This window comes from Pipistrellus kuhlii, unplaced genomic scaffold, assembly GCF_014108245.1.
Source record: "Pipistrellus kuhlii isolate mPipKuh1 unplaced genomic scaffold, mPipKuh1.p scaffold_m20_p_4, whole genome shotgun sequence".
NCBI lineage: Eukaryota > Metazoa > Chordata > Mammalia > Chiroptera > Vespertilionidae > Pipistrellus > Pipistrellus kuhlii.
The window spans coordinates 88,695,159-88,710,622 of NW_023425540.1; the positions used below are offsets into that span (position 1 = coordinate 88,695,159).

General features: G+C 47.7%; 1 protein-coding gene across 2 annotated transcripts; it reads right to left on the bottom strand.

The window, feature by feature from the left end:
- Window positions 1-745: 745 nt before the first annotated feature.
- On the bottom strand, window positions 746-15,396 carry DNAAF8 (dynein axonemal assembly factor 8). Of its 2 annotated transcripts, XM_045571330.1 has the most exons (10): window positions 15,086-15,213; window positions 13,865-14,043; window positions 11,494-11,622; window positions 10,132-10,632; window positions 7,273-7,390; window positions 5,480-5,621; window positions 4,540-4,668; window positions 3,993-4,097; window positions 3,021-3,174; window positions 746-2,813 (listed from the first exon to the last, which is right to left on the bottom strand). In XM_045571330.1, exons 2-9 carry the CDS (start codon window positions 13,991-13,993, stop codon window positions 3,021-3,023), a joined length of 1,407 nt encoding a protein of 468 aa, XP_045427286.1. In that variant the 5' UTR covers window positions 13,994-14,043; window positions 15,086-15,213; the 3' UTR covers window positions 746-2,813. The 2 variants fall into 2 exon arrangements, with proteins under 2 accessions (XP_045427286.1, XP_045427285.1); XM_045571329.1 differs by lacking the exon at window positions 15,086-15,213 and adding an exon at window positions 15,220-15,396 and having other exon boundaries at window positions 746-3,174.
- Between the last annotated feature and the right edge of the window lie 68 nt (window positions 15,397-15,464).

Below are 15,464 nucleotides of genomic sequence, written 5' to 3' on the forward strand. Positions count from 1 at the left end.
TTTTCAGTCCACAGACCGACACTCTATCCACCGGTTGTGGCAAGAATGATCTCATCTTAATTACATCTACTAGTGCAATGTCCCTATTTCCAAATAAGGTCACATTCTGAGGTCTGGTTGGACTAGAATTTGAGGGACATTTTTTAACCACTGCAGGGGAAGCTGCAATGGCTGCAGTGGCTTATGGCATTACCTACCCCAGCCTTCCCCTCCAACCTTGCTACAATTTCTAAATGTAGGTGATGGGGGCTTTTCCTGCATTCCAGTGGTGTCAACAAGGAAATGGGGTGCCTGACTGGTGTGGCTAAGTGGTTGAGCGTTGACCTATGAACTGGGAGGCCTCAATTCAATTCCCAGTCAGGGCACATGCCCAGGTCTGGGTTAGATCCCCGAGTAGGGGTTGTGCAAGAGGCAGCCAATCAAAGATTTTCATCATTTATGTTTCTCTCTCCCTCTCCCTTTCTGAAATCAATAAAAATAAATTTTAAAAAAGGCAATGGGGTGCGCTGGGTGTTACCTTTGAAGATCCAGTTTTGTAGGATGGGTGCCTGACTCCATCTCCAGACCTCCCCAACCCATGAGGAAGCCTGGGATTTGACTGGCCTTTTCATCCTCCCAGGTAAGGATCCAGGGCTGCCTCTGTGCCAGCCCCAAGTGGCCATGTTCCAGGATCAGGCCAGTCTTGGTTGCCCTACTTTGAGGTAGACATGCTTCTTTATATCTGAGTGGATATAAAGAATATAAAGTCCGTGTCCAGTTTAGTCATCTGGAGTCATGGGGCAGCTGCTGAAATAACTGGTTTCTAGAATATTTTATCCAGAAGTGTGACTGTTCCTTATTGCTGGGTGGCGTTGGCCTTCATGCCAGTTCTTGACGCTCTACTGTTTTGTCACTCAATTGATGTATATATTTTCACTTTTCTACACAACTCAGGTTCCAGGGCATGTGACCGGTTCTCCCTTAATACATTATGTGGGTCCTCCTCCCAGCCCCATTGTGCTCTGCCCTGCGTATTCACTGGAGAATGAGGCCGCCTAGTTTAAAGATGGTTTTCACCTTCTAGGCCAGCTTCCAGAGCTCTCGTAGGACAAGTATACCATTCAGATCTGGCTGGGCCAACACTGTCAACAACCCGCACCCCACGTACACACAGCCAAGCGCCCCAGCTCACTTCTCAGGTCCCGCCTGGTGCTGGAGGAGGTTGTCCTCTTCCTGGTCCAATATCTGGGCCCATCAAATGCCTTTCCATAATATGCTCTCATGCAGTGCTATGATGTAGGACTTTTCATTAGTCTCCTTTTATAGATGGGGAAACTGAAGCCACAAGAGCTCTAAGAACTTGAGCCAATTGGCAGAACAGGCTTTCAATCCAGGTCTAAACTCCCACTGCCTCATCCTCCCAGTTTACTTTGACAGAGAATTCTTCATAGTTGAACTTGGAACAGAGTTTCTTTTCTATTGCTGCAAAACATCCTGAATGAACTTACTGGCATTAAAAGGGGTAGAGATGGGGGAAATGGGGTTAAAGGGAAGACATGGCCTTTGCTCTTGATGGCTAGCTGGCAGCACAGGTGGAGGTGTGCAACACTGAGGCTGCCTGTCCTGTGTGTGCCCCAGAACTGAGGGTGCGGAGCCTCCACAGGGGGGACAGGGCCTGGGGACCTCAAGCGACAGCAGCGTGCCCGTTCTCTGCAGGAATGTCTTCCTGGGGCTCCCTATGGCCCTGCGGAAGCCCCTGTTGCATCTGGCTTCTAATGAAAATGCCCTTCATTGTTGTGAGTGGGGCTGGTTGTGAAAACCCTGTGGCCAGATCAGTAATGTCCGTGGCCCTGATCTTGACTTCCTGTGGTTGGCTGAGGCCCTGCAGGGCCTGTCTTGTCTGGTGCACAGCAGAATGGGAAGAGACCCTTGCCCTCCCTCAGCAGATGGCAGCCAACTGTGACCCTAGCTGAGTGCATGCACCCAAATGCCAAGGACCCTGCTGGACCACCCCAGTCCACAGCATGGGAAGAACCCCAGATGATTTTTCTGCTCTACCCATGGGGCAGGTAGTGGGGGTTGGGGGAGTGAGAGACTGACAAGCAAAATCTTGGAAACAAGTTGGGGAGGGAACACAGGTGCCACGTAACAGGGCCTCAGCCTGTTATGAAGGGACTATGGAAATGAGGTGGAGTGGATAATGCTTGCAAAGAAATTGTGAGAGAGATGGGAGTGCCTCCCTCAGCTCTTGCTGGCTGGCTATTCACAAGGATACCTTGTGAAATGAGGATAGTTTCGGGTGTTAGAGCATCCAATATTCTCTGTATTTAAAGGCCAACTTCACCTTTAGTTTGGAATAACCTTAGAACCTGTATGTGCCTTTGTGTCTTAGTTAAAGAAAAAAGAGAAATCTTAAGAGCTCGATTAATGTGTGTATGGTATGGCAAGTGCACAAACTAGCGAGTATCCAGGGACCCAGAAAATCACGCTAAATTCTCTTTCAAGACTTTCCACCCTGAAAGTCTCTAAGTATGTTTTACAGTTTTTAAAAAGACCTTGTATGATGAAAATAACAGATGTACATTAATGGAAAAAATGAAGAAATGGACAAAGATGTAAAGGCTCGCAGTTCCACGATCAGAACAAAACCATTGTCTCATTGAGCTTTCCTTCCACGCCCTCTCAGAGGATTAGGATCACCTGTGTTGTCTTCACGCTGTACAGTGTATAAGTTTGTGCTGGGATCTCTGCTGTAAATGCATAAAAATGTTCTGTCCAAATTCTAACAGAGGCCTAGATCCAGTCTGAGAGGTCCTGCACTGCAAAAACACCTGCTAATGGAAACGAGAGAGAAGGACCATCAGGCCTGGGTATGCTGACGGAGTCAACCCATTCCAATAACCTCCTAAGATCCAGTCCCAGAGGCATTTACTGTTGGCCCAGAGGAGATATCAGGACCTCTCTGGCTATCCCTGGCCCAAACCGTCTCCCATGGTCCCAGGACTTCCTCCTGAGTGTCTGGCCAGGGCATTATGCCTTACTCAGAGAGTTACGTGCTGCTTCCTCCCAGTCTCAGATCCAGCTGTATTTTCAGGGGCCTTCTGGTTGCTAGGAACCTTGTTGGCAGGCCACTGGGGCTGAGCCTTCCGAAAAGCCCTGAGCTGCTGGAGAAGCTGACTTTTCCCGGTACAGTCCCTGTAACACAAGAGAACCATCTCAGTCAATGCAAGTGGAGGCCAAACCTCCCAATGCTTTGCCACTGAAACAGGGCACACACAAAAGCCAGTGCTTCCAGAAGCATTTCCCCCAGTTCTCAGGATGTACATAAAGGATTGCAGCTTCCCGCCCTTACTGAGTCACAACTCATGTCATGTTAAACATGTCTGGGATGAAGCCCATGTGTCTTTTCTTTACCCAAATTTTTCTTCCTTTTTTCCCCTTATAATGCTTGATCATGGACCAGAGTATGGGAAGAGTTGCATTAGACTGATATTCTCAAAGGTTAGGATCAACAAGCTTTCCAATTCCAAAAATGGACACTGCTATAGCATGATTGTAACGTGCCAATGACCACAGTGTCACCGCACCCTCCCCACCCCACCCCCCAACAAGGAGACTCACGCCCAACCCTGCCTGAAGGAGACTTGCACCTTCTCTAAATTTTGACATTTTACATCTTAATTCACCCAAGCCTTTCATCACTTTACTCCATCTCCGTACTTTCTCTTTATTGCCACCGTCATCACCAATTGGGGGTGAAATCAATTTGGGGAGCTGTTTTTCAGAGCAGGCTAAGGCATCCCTGGTATTGACTGGGAGCAACGATCAGGTTGAGATGATACTGGGTCCCAGTGGGCTCCCAAGACTACCTTCCCCACCTCCCCAGGCTCTTAAGTGCTGGCTTGGATGCAATACATAGAGCTGAAAGCACAAACGTTAAGTGTGCCAGGCCAAGGGCTTGTGTGGAAAGCAACAGGGAACAGCCCCAGGCAGCAGGAGCCCATAGTGGTTACCGTAGCCTTGCTGGGCCTTGCCAATCTCTCTGAGCAGCTGCCTCTTCTTCCCCTGCATCCTCACTGTCAGAGGAGCTGGAGCTGGAGCTGGGGCTGGGGCTGGGGCTGGAACAGAGGAAACAAGGGTTCGCTAGATGTGCCCCAATCCACTCTGGCCAGGCCAGGCTCCTACAAGGACTTGGGTGCCCAGGCCTCCCTGGTAACCCAAGGCAGGAGGGGGCAGGCCAGCCAAAGCCCAGCTAACGAAACCAAAGGGCCACTGGGCTTCCCGCCAGGTGGTAGAGGGAAGCACCCAGGGCGATGTACTGTTTGCTTAGATCTAGAAAGATTGTGTCTGCCTCTGCTTCCTCCCTCTCTTCTGGGAGAACCTCCTGAGGACCAAGTGGGACTGTTGGTTCCTGGCTAAGAGCACTTCTCAACTGAGCGGTGCTCCCAGGACTTGCCCGTGCCCAAGTCTTCCCATCCCTCGAAGTCCCTGTTCCCCTCTAGGCCAATGTGTCATCCACAGAGCAGCGGTTTGCTGCAGGGCTGTCATTGCTCTCTGTACCTTTCCAAGGACCCCTGGTTTGATGGCTCGGTGGGCCTCAGGTCGATGAAGGTGGTGGGAGGCTCCGCTGGGTTCCTTAGCCCATGCTGCCTCAGCTTGGCCTGGAAGCCCAGCTCCTTCAAAGCACATCTGAGATGAGAAGAGCAGAGGTGCTGAGTCACTCCTCAGTGATTACAGGGGATCTGTTGCTGGGCTACTGGCTGCCACTGACTGAGCACCAACTGTGGGGGGGGCACTGAGGAGGGCCTATCAATGAATTATTTTACTCTTCAGAACAACCCTTAAGATTTAGGCCAGTGCCATCCAATAGAACTTTTTGTGATGATTGAGATGTCCTATATCTCTGTTTTCCATCATGGTAGCCACTTGTTGCATTAGGCTAACTAAAATTAAATTAATACAATAAAATTAAAAATTCAGTTCCTCAGTTGCATAGGCCATGTTTTAAGGGTTCAGTAACCACATGTGGCCAGTGGCTACAATTGAACAGTGCAGGTCGACATTGCTGTTGACATTGCCTTTCTCCTCCCTCTCACCTCTACCCAGGTACCAGGGTAAAAATTCCCAAGGAAAGGCTATCAGTGGCCTGGTTGGGCTCAGCTGTTCAGGACTGGCCCAATTAACAGTGGCCAGAAGACCAGGGCCCTATGCCTCTGGAAGACCATGTGGATGGTGAAGGGAGGGTTTCCATGGTGTGGGAGAAAGAGAGGTGTTTTGGGGCTGAGTCCCAGCTTTGCCACATATGACCTGGGCAAGCCAACATCTCTAAGCCTCAGTTTCCCCATCTATGAAATGGAGATAATAGTAGCACCTACTTGGCCAGATTTTTTTAGATGAAATGAGAAATATATATCAAGTGCCCCATCCACAATAGGCTGCAAGGCTCCTACAAGGATGAGGCAGTGGGAGTTTAGACCTGGGGCCAGTTCTAAAGTCCCACCTGCTTCTGACCTCCAGCTGCTCATTGTCCGGTGGCATGTCAGCAGGCATCTTCCTGGCAGGGGAAGCGGCTCTGAATTGCGTAGCACACAGGAGGGTGAGCTGTTCCATGAGCCTATCCTGGGCACTGGGCTCGGCGTGACCTGACAGAGAGTAAGGGAGGCTGACTAATGAAGACTTGGTTAATGACTTACAGAGGCCTGACCCCTCATGTGGATGGACCTCCAGCTTGTGCATGGAGAAGTGAGGGGGCCTGGGAGGCCCTGCCCCACCCTTTGGTGTCCCACCTCCGTGCAGCAGGGCTGGGGAAGTGGTATCTTCAGGAGCAGGGAGACAACTCTTAGGGGTGACTTCTTAATACTTTATCCCACTCTCTAGTTCCACTTGTGTTCACTTTTTTAAAAATAGCAATTGGATTATCCTCTGTAGATTTTTACTGAATATATTACATCTTTCCAAGTTAATGTGTACAGACTAACACTGCAGATTGTTCTGTGGTTTAACAAACTTAGCTAGACTCTTATTGAATACTGATACTAAATATGGGTTGCTTTCAATTTTTCACAATTGTAAATAAACTGCAACTGAGATGAACATCCTTAAATACACATCTTTACCCACCTATAAGAGTACGTGTTAGGATAGACTTAAGAAGTGGAATAGCTTGATCAAAGGCTTATATGCCTTTTAAATAGAAAACGTTCTGCCACATTATCCTCAAAAAAAGGGATACTAATTACAGCCCCCACTCTCACCCCACCTTATAGGGTTTTTCCAGAGCCTGTTAACAGGGGTTAAATTACAAACAAAACCTTGTTAAAAACAGCACAGGTTTATCAGCCCCAGAGCCTTTGCTCTGAACTGGAGGCCTAACTGAATGTCCTGGCTTCTTTATCTCAGACCTGCCCCCACTTACCTTTACAGGCCAGGCCTGGAGGGAATAGGGAGCTTTTATTTTATTTACAGAACTAGAGGCCCAGTGCACAAAAATTTGTGCACTTGGGGGTCCCTCGGCCCAGCCTGTTCCCTCTTGCAGTCCAGGGCCCATCAGAGGATGTCCACCTGCCACTTTAGGTTTGCTCCCCTGGAGATTGGACCTAAGCTGGCAGTCAGACATCCCTCTGGCAGCCTGGGAGCCCTAGGGGGAATGTCCAACTGCAGCGTAGGACCGCTTCCCTGCAGCCACCTCTGCAGAAGTGGGGGTGCCAGGACTGCCATGGCTGGCTTGGCAGCACAAGCTTGCTGCCCTCCCCCCCAAACTGGTCCTTCCACCATCTGGTCTAATTAGCATATTAGCTCTTATTATATAGGATTGCCCAGAGCAAGGTCACAAGCGCACTGACAGTAATCAACATCCTGGCTTTCTTTTGTAACCAGGGAGGCAATAGAAGTAGGATTGTGTTTAGAAGCTGGCTGAAAAAGCACCAAAGACAGGATTACTTTCCACACTTTCCACCCAGAAGGAAAGAGAGGAAGGCTTCAGGAGGTATGTAGAAGGAAAAGGTGAAGGTCAAGGGCAGGGACCACTTCTGAAGGGCTCCCTCTTGTATCCCTAGGGCCTGGTATATGCCTGGCACATAGCAGGCAGTCACACATATAGTGAATGAATAAGTGAGTAAAAAAAAATGAAGTCTTTCAAAGACTGGCACATGAATGTTCAAGACAGTGAGGGTTGAGCAGCAGAGAATAGCAGAGAAGAGTGACTGTACTCAGCCCATGAACCTATTTTACTGAGAAGCCCTGGAAGGAGCTACTTATGGAGATGCCCTTGGGCCTTGGTGTTTAAGGTCAGACCTGGGCCCTGGAGGTGATCAGCTGCCCACCACACTCCTCTAGATGCTCCATCTCCCCGGTCGTCCTCTTGTCCAGTTAGACTCTGAAGGATGTGATCCAAATCCCACTCTTCAAGATGCTGAAATGATTTAAAGTGGAGATTACAAGGCTGCCGCAGGGTGCTGGGAGCTACAGAGGCTGGTATGGGATGTCCCGGAGCAGGAATCAGGATTTGGAGGCATGCCCACATTTGCAAAATGGTGATTACTCATTCACCCTGTGTGGGTTGCAGAAAGAAGCACCAGGGATCTGCACCTCTTTCCTGTACCTTTTTGGTTAATACTTCTGTGTCTGGCACAAAGGTATATTTTGACCTGGAGAAAACCCAGTGTCTTTTTAAAATTTTGTAGGTTCATACAGGTTTAAAACACTGAAAGGTTAAAAAGTTTTGCTCTTAAGAAACAGATTGTGTCCTAACCAGTTTGCCTCAATGGATAGAGCAGTGTTTCCCAACCTTCTCTCATGATGAGAATCACCTGGTGGAGTTGTTAAAACACAGATTCCTGAATCCCAACTAAGAAGTGCTAAACTAGAATTTTTGGGAACATATAGGTAAAATTGTATACCTAACTAGTGCTCTAAGACAGATTTTATATACAGAGCACTAAGTTAGGTATGCAATTTTACCTATATGTTCTCAAAAATTCTAGTTTAGCACTTCTTAGTTGGGATTCAGGAATCTGTGTTTTAACAACTCCACCAGGTGATTCTCATCATGAGAGAAGGTTGGGAAACACTGGGATAGAGCTTCAGCCTGCGGACTCAAGGGTCCCAGGTACTATTCTGGTCAAGGTCATTAGCTAAAGCTAATGTTAACAGGTGCTCACTATTGGTTGCTGGCACATCCCCAGTAGGGGGTGTGCAGGAGGCAGCTGATTGATGTTTCTCTCTCATGGATGTTTCTAACTCTCTATCCCTCTACCTTCCTCTCTGTATAAAGTTAATAAAATTAAAAAAAGAAACAGATTGTGCCCAGCCAGCGTTGCTCAGTAGTTGATCATTAACCTATAAATCAGGAGGTCATGGTTCAATTCCCGGTCAGGACACATGCCTGGTTTGCGAGCTCAGTCCCCAGGGTGAATGAAGTGTGCAAGAGGCAGCCAATCAATGATTCTCTCTCATCATTGATGTTCCTGTCTCTCTCTTTTCCCTTTCTCTCTGAAATCAACAAAAAAATATATTTAAAAAAGAAAAAAAATACAAGTAATTCTAAGCAAGACTTGAAAAAGAATGCTATGGGGGCAGAGCTGGTGTGATCAGAGGAGGGAAATTAATCAGGAATTAATGTTTGTTATGTATAACCTTGCAGCTCCTTGCAGCCCTATAGGTGAGTGAAAATAAAAGTGTTTAGGAGTGAACAGAAAGAATGGAATTTATAAGAATGAAATTTGTGAAAATGACTTCCATTAGCACCTTAAAGCCAGTTTTCTCTAAAGTTGTTAAGAAAATTATTCAAATTTGTGAATAAGGCAAAAAAGAGAATTGCATGGCCTTTCAATGTCATGCTGGAGTTTTCTAAGAAGCTCACCTTCCTAGGGGAGGTTAGTTTGCACAATTGATCAGGATCCACTTGTTTTACCACTTTGTAAAACTGAGGAAGTGCAATGGTTTTCTTTTCTGTCTAGTAAAGAAGACAGCCCCAGAGGTATCAGTTCCATTGCCGGGTAGGATGTTTACTGATTTTGCACTTAATGTAGCAATTTTATCTCGGCATTCACTTCTTTTTTTTCCCAATGTCTTACAAAATCCTAGTTTCTTATAATCTCTTTGAACTGCTTTTGTCATCCTCATTCATGAGTTAAAGCTAATGTTAACAGGTGTTCACTATTTGTACGAGAGTAGGAGCATTAACGTTTGAGAATTATATTTTGACAGAGTCTGTTCTCTATCTTTTTTTAAAAAAGTATTTTATTATTTATCTGTTGTTTTTTCAATATAATTTTAAAAAAATCCTCACCTGAGGGTATTTTCCCATTGATTTAAATTTTTTAAAAATATATATATATTTTTAAATATATATTTTATTGATTTTTTACAGAGAGGAAGGGAGAGGGATAGAGTGTTAGAAACACCAATGAGAGAGAAACATTGATCAGCTGCCTCCTGCACATCTTCTTCTGGGGATGTGCCCGCAACCAAGGCACATGTCCTTGACCAGAATAAACCTGGGACCCTTCAGTCCGCAGGCCGACGCTCTATCCACAGAGCCAAACTGGCTGGGGCTCTGTTCTCTATCTTATATGCAGTTGTGTGTCTTTATAAACATGCTTGGGATTAGCACTTTTTTTTTTTTTTTTTTTTTTTTTTTTTAAGAAAGCTGAGTCTCCTTACTCTTCCTTATTCTTGTTAACTCTACCTGAGGATGGTCTGTCTGCCAGCACTGCACAAACCCTGAGACAGGTATGACAGCCTGTCTGCCAGTGGACAGGGACCATGGGCCTAAGATCGCTGCTGCAGAATGAATGTTGGTGGCCCTCCCAAATTCATATGTTGAAATCCTAACCCCAAAGTGATAGGGTTTGGAGGTGATGGCTTTGGGAGGTGCCTAGGTCATGAGGGGGAAGCCTTATGAATGGAACTAGTGTTCTCATAAAAGAACTCCAAATCCCTTCCATCAAGTGAGGACTAAGTGAGAAGAGGACAGGCCCTCACCAGACACAGAATGTGCCGGGGCCTAGACCTTGGGATTTTGTTATAGCAGCTCCCACAGATTAAGACAGGTGTAATGGGCCAGCCCTCAAGTTGGCCTGTGACCACTACAGGTCTAGAGACCACTACAGGTCACACCCTGAGTATGCACAGGGCAAGGGAGCTGCCTACCTGGAGGGCGAGCACTGGCAGGCCTTCCCGGGGCCCCTGTGGTGGCGTTCCCGGTCTCCGACCCGTGGATGCAGATTCACAGGGTGTCTTCTTCACTAGACTGTGGTCACTGCAGGCAGGGTTCCTGGCACCCCAGGTGACTTTATGAAGTAGGTCTCTCTCGATCATCTTTTTTCTCGCTTTTCGGAGGGCTCTCCGGTTTGCAGAATCTGAGCCCTTCTGAACACAGGGGACGGCATTTGGGTCCATCCTCAGGTCTTCTCCTGGGAGACAGAGGGTGGCTTCTCCCTGCAGCCCCCAAGGAGGACTTGGGGATCCTTTGGTGTTGAAGGACATGTCCCCAAGGTCACCTTCCTGCCATGTGGGGGTCTCCTCAGGCATCCTAAGAGAGCTGCTCTCACCACCGCCCTCCAAGGGCTGGCCAGGGTCCTTTCCTTCCTTCATCCTTACATTCCATTCACCCCAGGGCTCTGCTGAGAACTCCACAGGTGCCACAAGTGGCTGTTGAGAAAGCAGGTGTCCTCAGTTAGCAGCCTCAAAATCATACTTTAGGGAAGTATTTTTGTTTTTTTAATTGTGGCATGTCTGTAATAAACTTTGCCATGTTAAATATTTTTAAATGTAAAGTTCAGTGGCAATAAATACATTCATAATGCAGTTCAACCACCACCATTGTCCATTTCCTAGGCTCTTTCATTCTAAAATCCCAGGAACTCTACTCCACTCGTCCAGCCCCTGGTAAACTCTAATCTATATTCTGTCTCCATAAACTTGCCTATTCTAGATATGAAGTAGAACCTAATGAAGTAGAACCATATACTGTTTTTTCTTTTCTGCCCTTACACTTAGCTCAGTTTCCAAGGTTCATCATGCTGTAGCATGTGTCAGTACTTTATTCCTTTTAGTGGACTGAATAATGTTCCACTGTATTGCTAGACCACATTTTATCCCTTTTGTTTGTTGATGGACATGTGGGTTGCGTCCACCTTTGGCCATTATAAATAGGTTACATAGCTATTAAGCTGTGGACAAGATAAACCCAAGCCCTTTGATTCCACAGCAAGCCCATGGCTTGATCCCCATAAATTGGTACAGACTTTTCCATCTTAAATTAAAAAAAAAAAAAATCATCCAGAAGAATTGCTGAAGTAATAGAAACAAACAAAAACCCTGGTATTAAGTGTGCTGGTGTCTGAACTCCTTGGGTTGTACCTGGAGAAAGGCCTGGGTGTGCAGAGATGCTGGACCAGGGGTTTTGACCTCTTTGACCCACACTGCTGTTAGAATCCAGCGAGAGCCATGGACACGCACTCCCACACCCTGTTCTGCCAGCAGGTTCCTTGGAGCCTGCATTCCACTGACCTCAGGAGACCTGTTGGCAGGACCAACCCAGGCCCCATCAGGGTTTTCAGCCAGCTCCTCTGACAAGTCTGGAATCAAGGTGGTTTGATTTCGTTGATAAATGAACAGCTCCTCTTCTCCGCAGTCTGACTGTGGATAGATAAGACAGCTCAGGGATTACCTGGCAGAGGGCAGAGTTAGGAGGGCCTTGCCCCATTTACCCCATTCTGCCCTGCCTCAGAGGGACAGCAGGGGCAATCAGTTCTCTCCCAAAGGGCCTTGCCCAGTGCTGGTTCTTGTTGCTGATTTAGAAAAGTAAGCTCAGCAGCACCACCTTGTGGAAGTGAGATCCTGAGTTCCCAGTTCTGCACATACCTGCCATCCTTGACATTGCACACAGCAGGTGCTTAGTTAATGCCTGGTGTGAATGAATTAAGTACAGAAGTGGTAGCTAAAAGAGTCCAGCTTTTCCCCTCCCCCATGAATTGAACCATCTTTTAATGACATAAAGCCTTCATTTGTCACCTCTAAGATAGGGTGGGGGAGGCCCCCCTCACAGGAGTATTCTGAAGATGAGAGCAAATGAGATTGAAGATGTGAAAAGGCAGTGGGGTTGCATTATCTACTCCCTGTTAGCCTCGCTGTGCACTAGAAGATCTCTGGGGTCGAAGCTGTGTCATTTTCGTCTTTGCAGGTGCCACAGGTAGGACCCAAATCTAGCTTGTTATTTCTAAAACCATTCTCTACACACCCAGCTCCAACCTGTGTATTTGACATCCACTGCTGAGCTCCCACCTGGTACATCACCCACTTTGCTCTGCTTGTGGGGTCGCTGTCACATCTTACATGAGTGCACATGCCTAATTTCCACTACATAAAAAGATGGTACAACTCACTTAAATCTAAATTCAGAGTCACTATTGCCATCCAACATTCTCTTAGTAGGTTGAAACTAGAAGCACAATTAGCATCATGGTGAATCAAGGCCCACCACAGTGTATAACATTACAAAGGCTTCCTGGTCCTTGAAGAGGCTGAGTAGGCTCCTTAAATGTTTGTTGAGCCGAAACTGGTTTGGCTCAGTGGATAGAGCGTCAGCCTGCAGACTGAAGGGTCCCAGCGTCAAGGGCATGTACCTTGGTTGCAGGCACATCCTCAGTGGGGGGTGTGCAGGAGGCAGCTGATTGATGTTTCTCATTGATGTGTCTAACTATTTCCCTCTCTTGTTCTCTGTAAAAAAAAATCAATAAAATATATTTTAAAAATGTTTGTTGAATGAATGCATGTGATCAATCAGAAAAGTACTATGGCCTGGCCAGTGTGGCTCAGTGGTTGAGTGTCAACCCATGAACCAGGAGATCACAGTTTAATTCCTGGTCAGGGCACATGTCCAATAGTGGGCTCAATCTCCAGTGGGGAGCATGCAAGAGGCAGCCGATCTATGATTCTCTCTCATCACTGATGTTTCTATCTCTCTTCCTCTCTCTGGAGTAAAAAAAACCATATTTTAAAAAAAGAAAATTACTATGTATTATACATTCACTATATCCCAAGCACTGTGCTCAAAATTTAATTATTTAATCTTTACATCAATTTACAATGTGGAGCCTTGGTGCTTAATTCTTACATGATGTACCTCTCTGTTTATCACCATTTTTCATAAAGCAAAAGGGGGTGTTTACCAGGATAAGAAAAACACTAGGATGAAGCCTTGGCCGGTGGCTCAGTAGGTGAAGCATCTTACTGTGCAGCAAAAGGCTGCAGGTTCAGTTCCTGGTCTGGGCGCATACAGGAGGCAGCCAATTGATGTTTCTGTCTCATATCAATGTTTTTCTCTCATATCGATTTTTCTCTCTCTCCCCCTTTCTCTCTCTCTTAAAATCAATAAATATGCCCTTGGATGGGATTTAAAAAATACCCTAGGAAATGGGTGGCTTTGTTAACTCTATTAGTTGAGCGCCATTCTGGGCCAGGCACTTTACATACAGAATCCCAAATTTGTACCAGTGATAACTGCCCACAGTAAGTTAGCTACTGTGGGGATGGGGACCCAGGTCTGCTTGATGCTGATGTTCCTGCTATTCTCCTCTGCTGAGGTGCTTTCTCAACTCTCTGTTGAGCCAGAACTTGGCTAGAACCACCACTGAGGGTGGCAACCATTTCAGTGCATTGTGATAAGCCCTCAGAGGAATTCTCCAGTTGTCCTTTGGGGTCACTAGTAAGACCCAGGAGGATGCTGAGCACCAATAAATATATTCAGAGAACTGAAACAGTGATGATGAATGCAGAGCTAATAAGCTCCATAGCCTTCCACTTGTCATCATCGCATTTGCCATAGGAAAAGAAGAGCAATAAGGGCCTAAGATGACATGGGAAGAAGGTACTTACTTACCAAAGAGGAATCTGAGTCCAGAGATGGAAGCTGCTCCCTGACGGCCTCAAGAATGGCCTCCCAGGGCCCCATCCGGGAGACACATGGAGAGGGCAGTGAGGGCTCCACATCTTTGTCCTGGGATGCCATGGGGGCCTGGGCTCAGATGAAGTTTCTCAGTGTGCATCATCCAAGGAACCCTATAGAGAAGACAGGGTAAAGTGACAGGATCCAGGGACCAGGGGTCAAGAGCTGGGGGTGGAGGGTGAGGCACGGGGAGGGGGAAGAGATAGGGGGTGCCTTTTCAAAGAATCTACCACTTTGTGGGGGATGAAAACTGACTCACAGACCTCCTACCTCATTTCCCTTCTGGTTCTGCAGGTTCCTCTTACTGAGTGCGAGGCACTATGCCCTGCACTGTGTGTGTGTGTGTGTGTGTGTGTGTGTGTGTGCAGTGCAGTATGGAAACTGCGCCTATAAAATGGGAAGAGAACACTCCTGCTCCAGCCCTAGCTGCAACAAGGCTCCCATCAGTGTAGCAGCAGTGGGGCTTCTTGCCTTTTCTGTGCTTATAGGAGTGGGGACAGGAGTTTGGTGCACCTAGAACTGGAAACTGCAGAGTGTGGACGCATGCAGTACATATATTATGGATGTTCTCTGGCTGCAGGGATGTTCAGAGGACAACAGGTAAAGGGGACTACCAGAGACTGGTAAGTTCTTTAGGTGGACAAGGCAATGAAGAGAAAGGGGAAGGCACTGGGCTGCAGAACATGTAGTATCTCAGGGGAATGAAAATTGCCCAATAAGTTTGGGGTGGAAAGGTGTCAATTGCTGGAATTTGCGGGGGGGGGGGGGGGAGACGGACTAGATCGTGAAGAGTCCTGAACTCCAAGCGAAGGAGCTTGGCTTATCCAGCAGATGAGGGTTAAACCAAAAGCTACACAAATTGGCATCCCAAGTTTCCTCAAAATCCTGACTCTAAATCCACGTCCGTTTCATGGCTGCAGCCCGTTAGCCCCGCCCAAAGTCCCACCCTTGTCTTCCCCGCCACTGGGCGGTTGGTTGTCATGACAACTAGACGCCAACGGCCTCCCCCGGTCAGGATTTTAAACGCTAAAGCTCGGAAACCGGGAAACCCAGCATCTGTCCTGCCAGCCACACACTCCCAACCCCGTCTCCTCCGCGTCCCGTCCAACTTCTGATATTTCTCTCTGCAGCGGCGGCAGGCCCGAGGTCCCTCACCTAAGGCCTCCGCCTCGCCTCCCCTCCCAGCGCTGTCCCGAAGGCTATGGAGCTTATTAGCTCTGCCCCTAGGGCCGGGGCGCAACTACTGAACCTTTCACCGCCTTCGGAATAGCCCCTCAGTGGGGACTTACTGTACTGCACGGCCAACCGTCCACCCCGCCCCGCCTCTTTCGGGGCGTGGCGCGTCTTGACGCTTTTGCAATGGGATTGGTTGCTGCCGTTCGTGGAGGGGCGGGGCAGGCGCACTCTCCCAGCTCATTGGTTGTAGCGGGCGTCCTTCAGAGAGCCACGCGAGCTGACCGGAAAGTCCGGGTGTGGAACCGGCGAATTTCCATCACGCTCAGAGCTGCTCCGGGAGTCGGGAGTCCGCGAACGA

Excerpts from the sequence above, each read along its gene's own strand:
- DNAAF8 (XM_045571329.1), bottom strand. The coding sequence starts at position 13,993 with ATGGCATCCCAGGACAAAGATGTGGAGCCCTCACTGCCCTCTCCATGT. Across the intron at positions 10,633-11,493 it reads CTGCCAACAGGTCTCCTGAG|CCACTTGTGGCACCTGTGGA; the intron begins GTCAGTGGAATG and ends CTTTCTCAACAG. Across the intron at positions 5,622-7,272 it reads TGATCACCTCCAGGGCCCAG|GTCACGCCGAGCCCAGTGCC; the intron begins GTCTGACCTTAA and ends ACTCTCTGTCAG.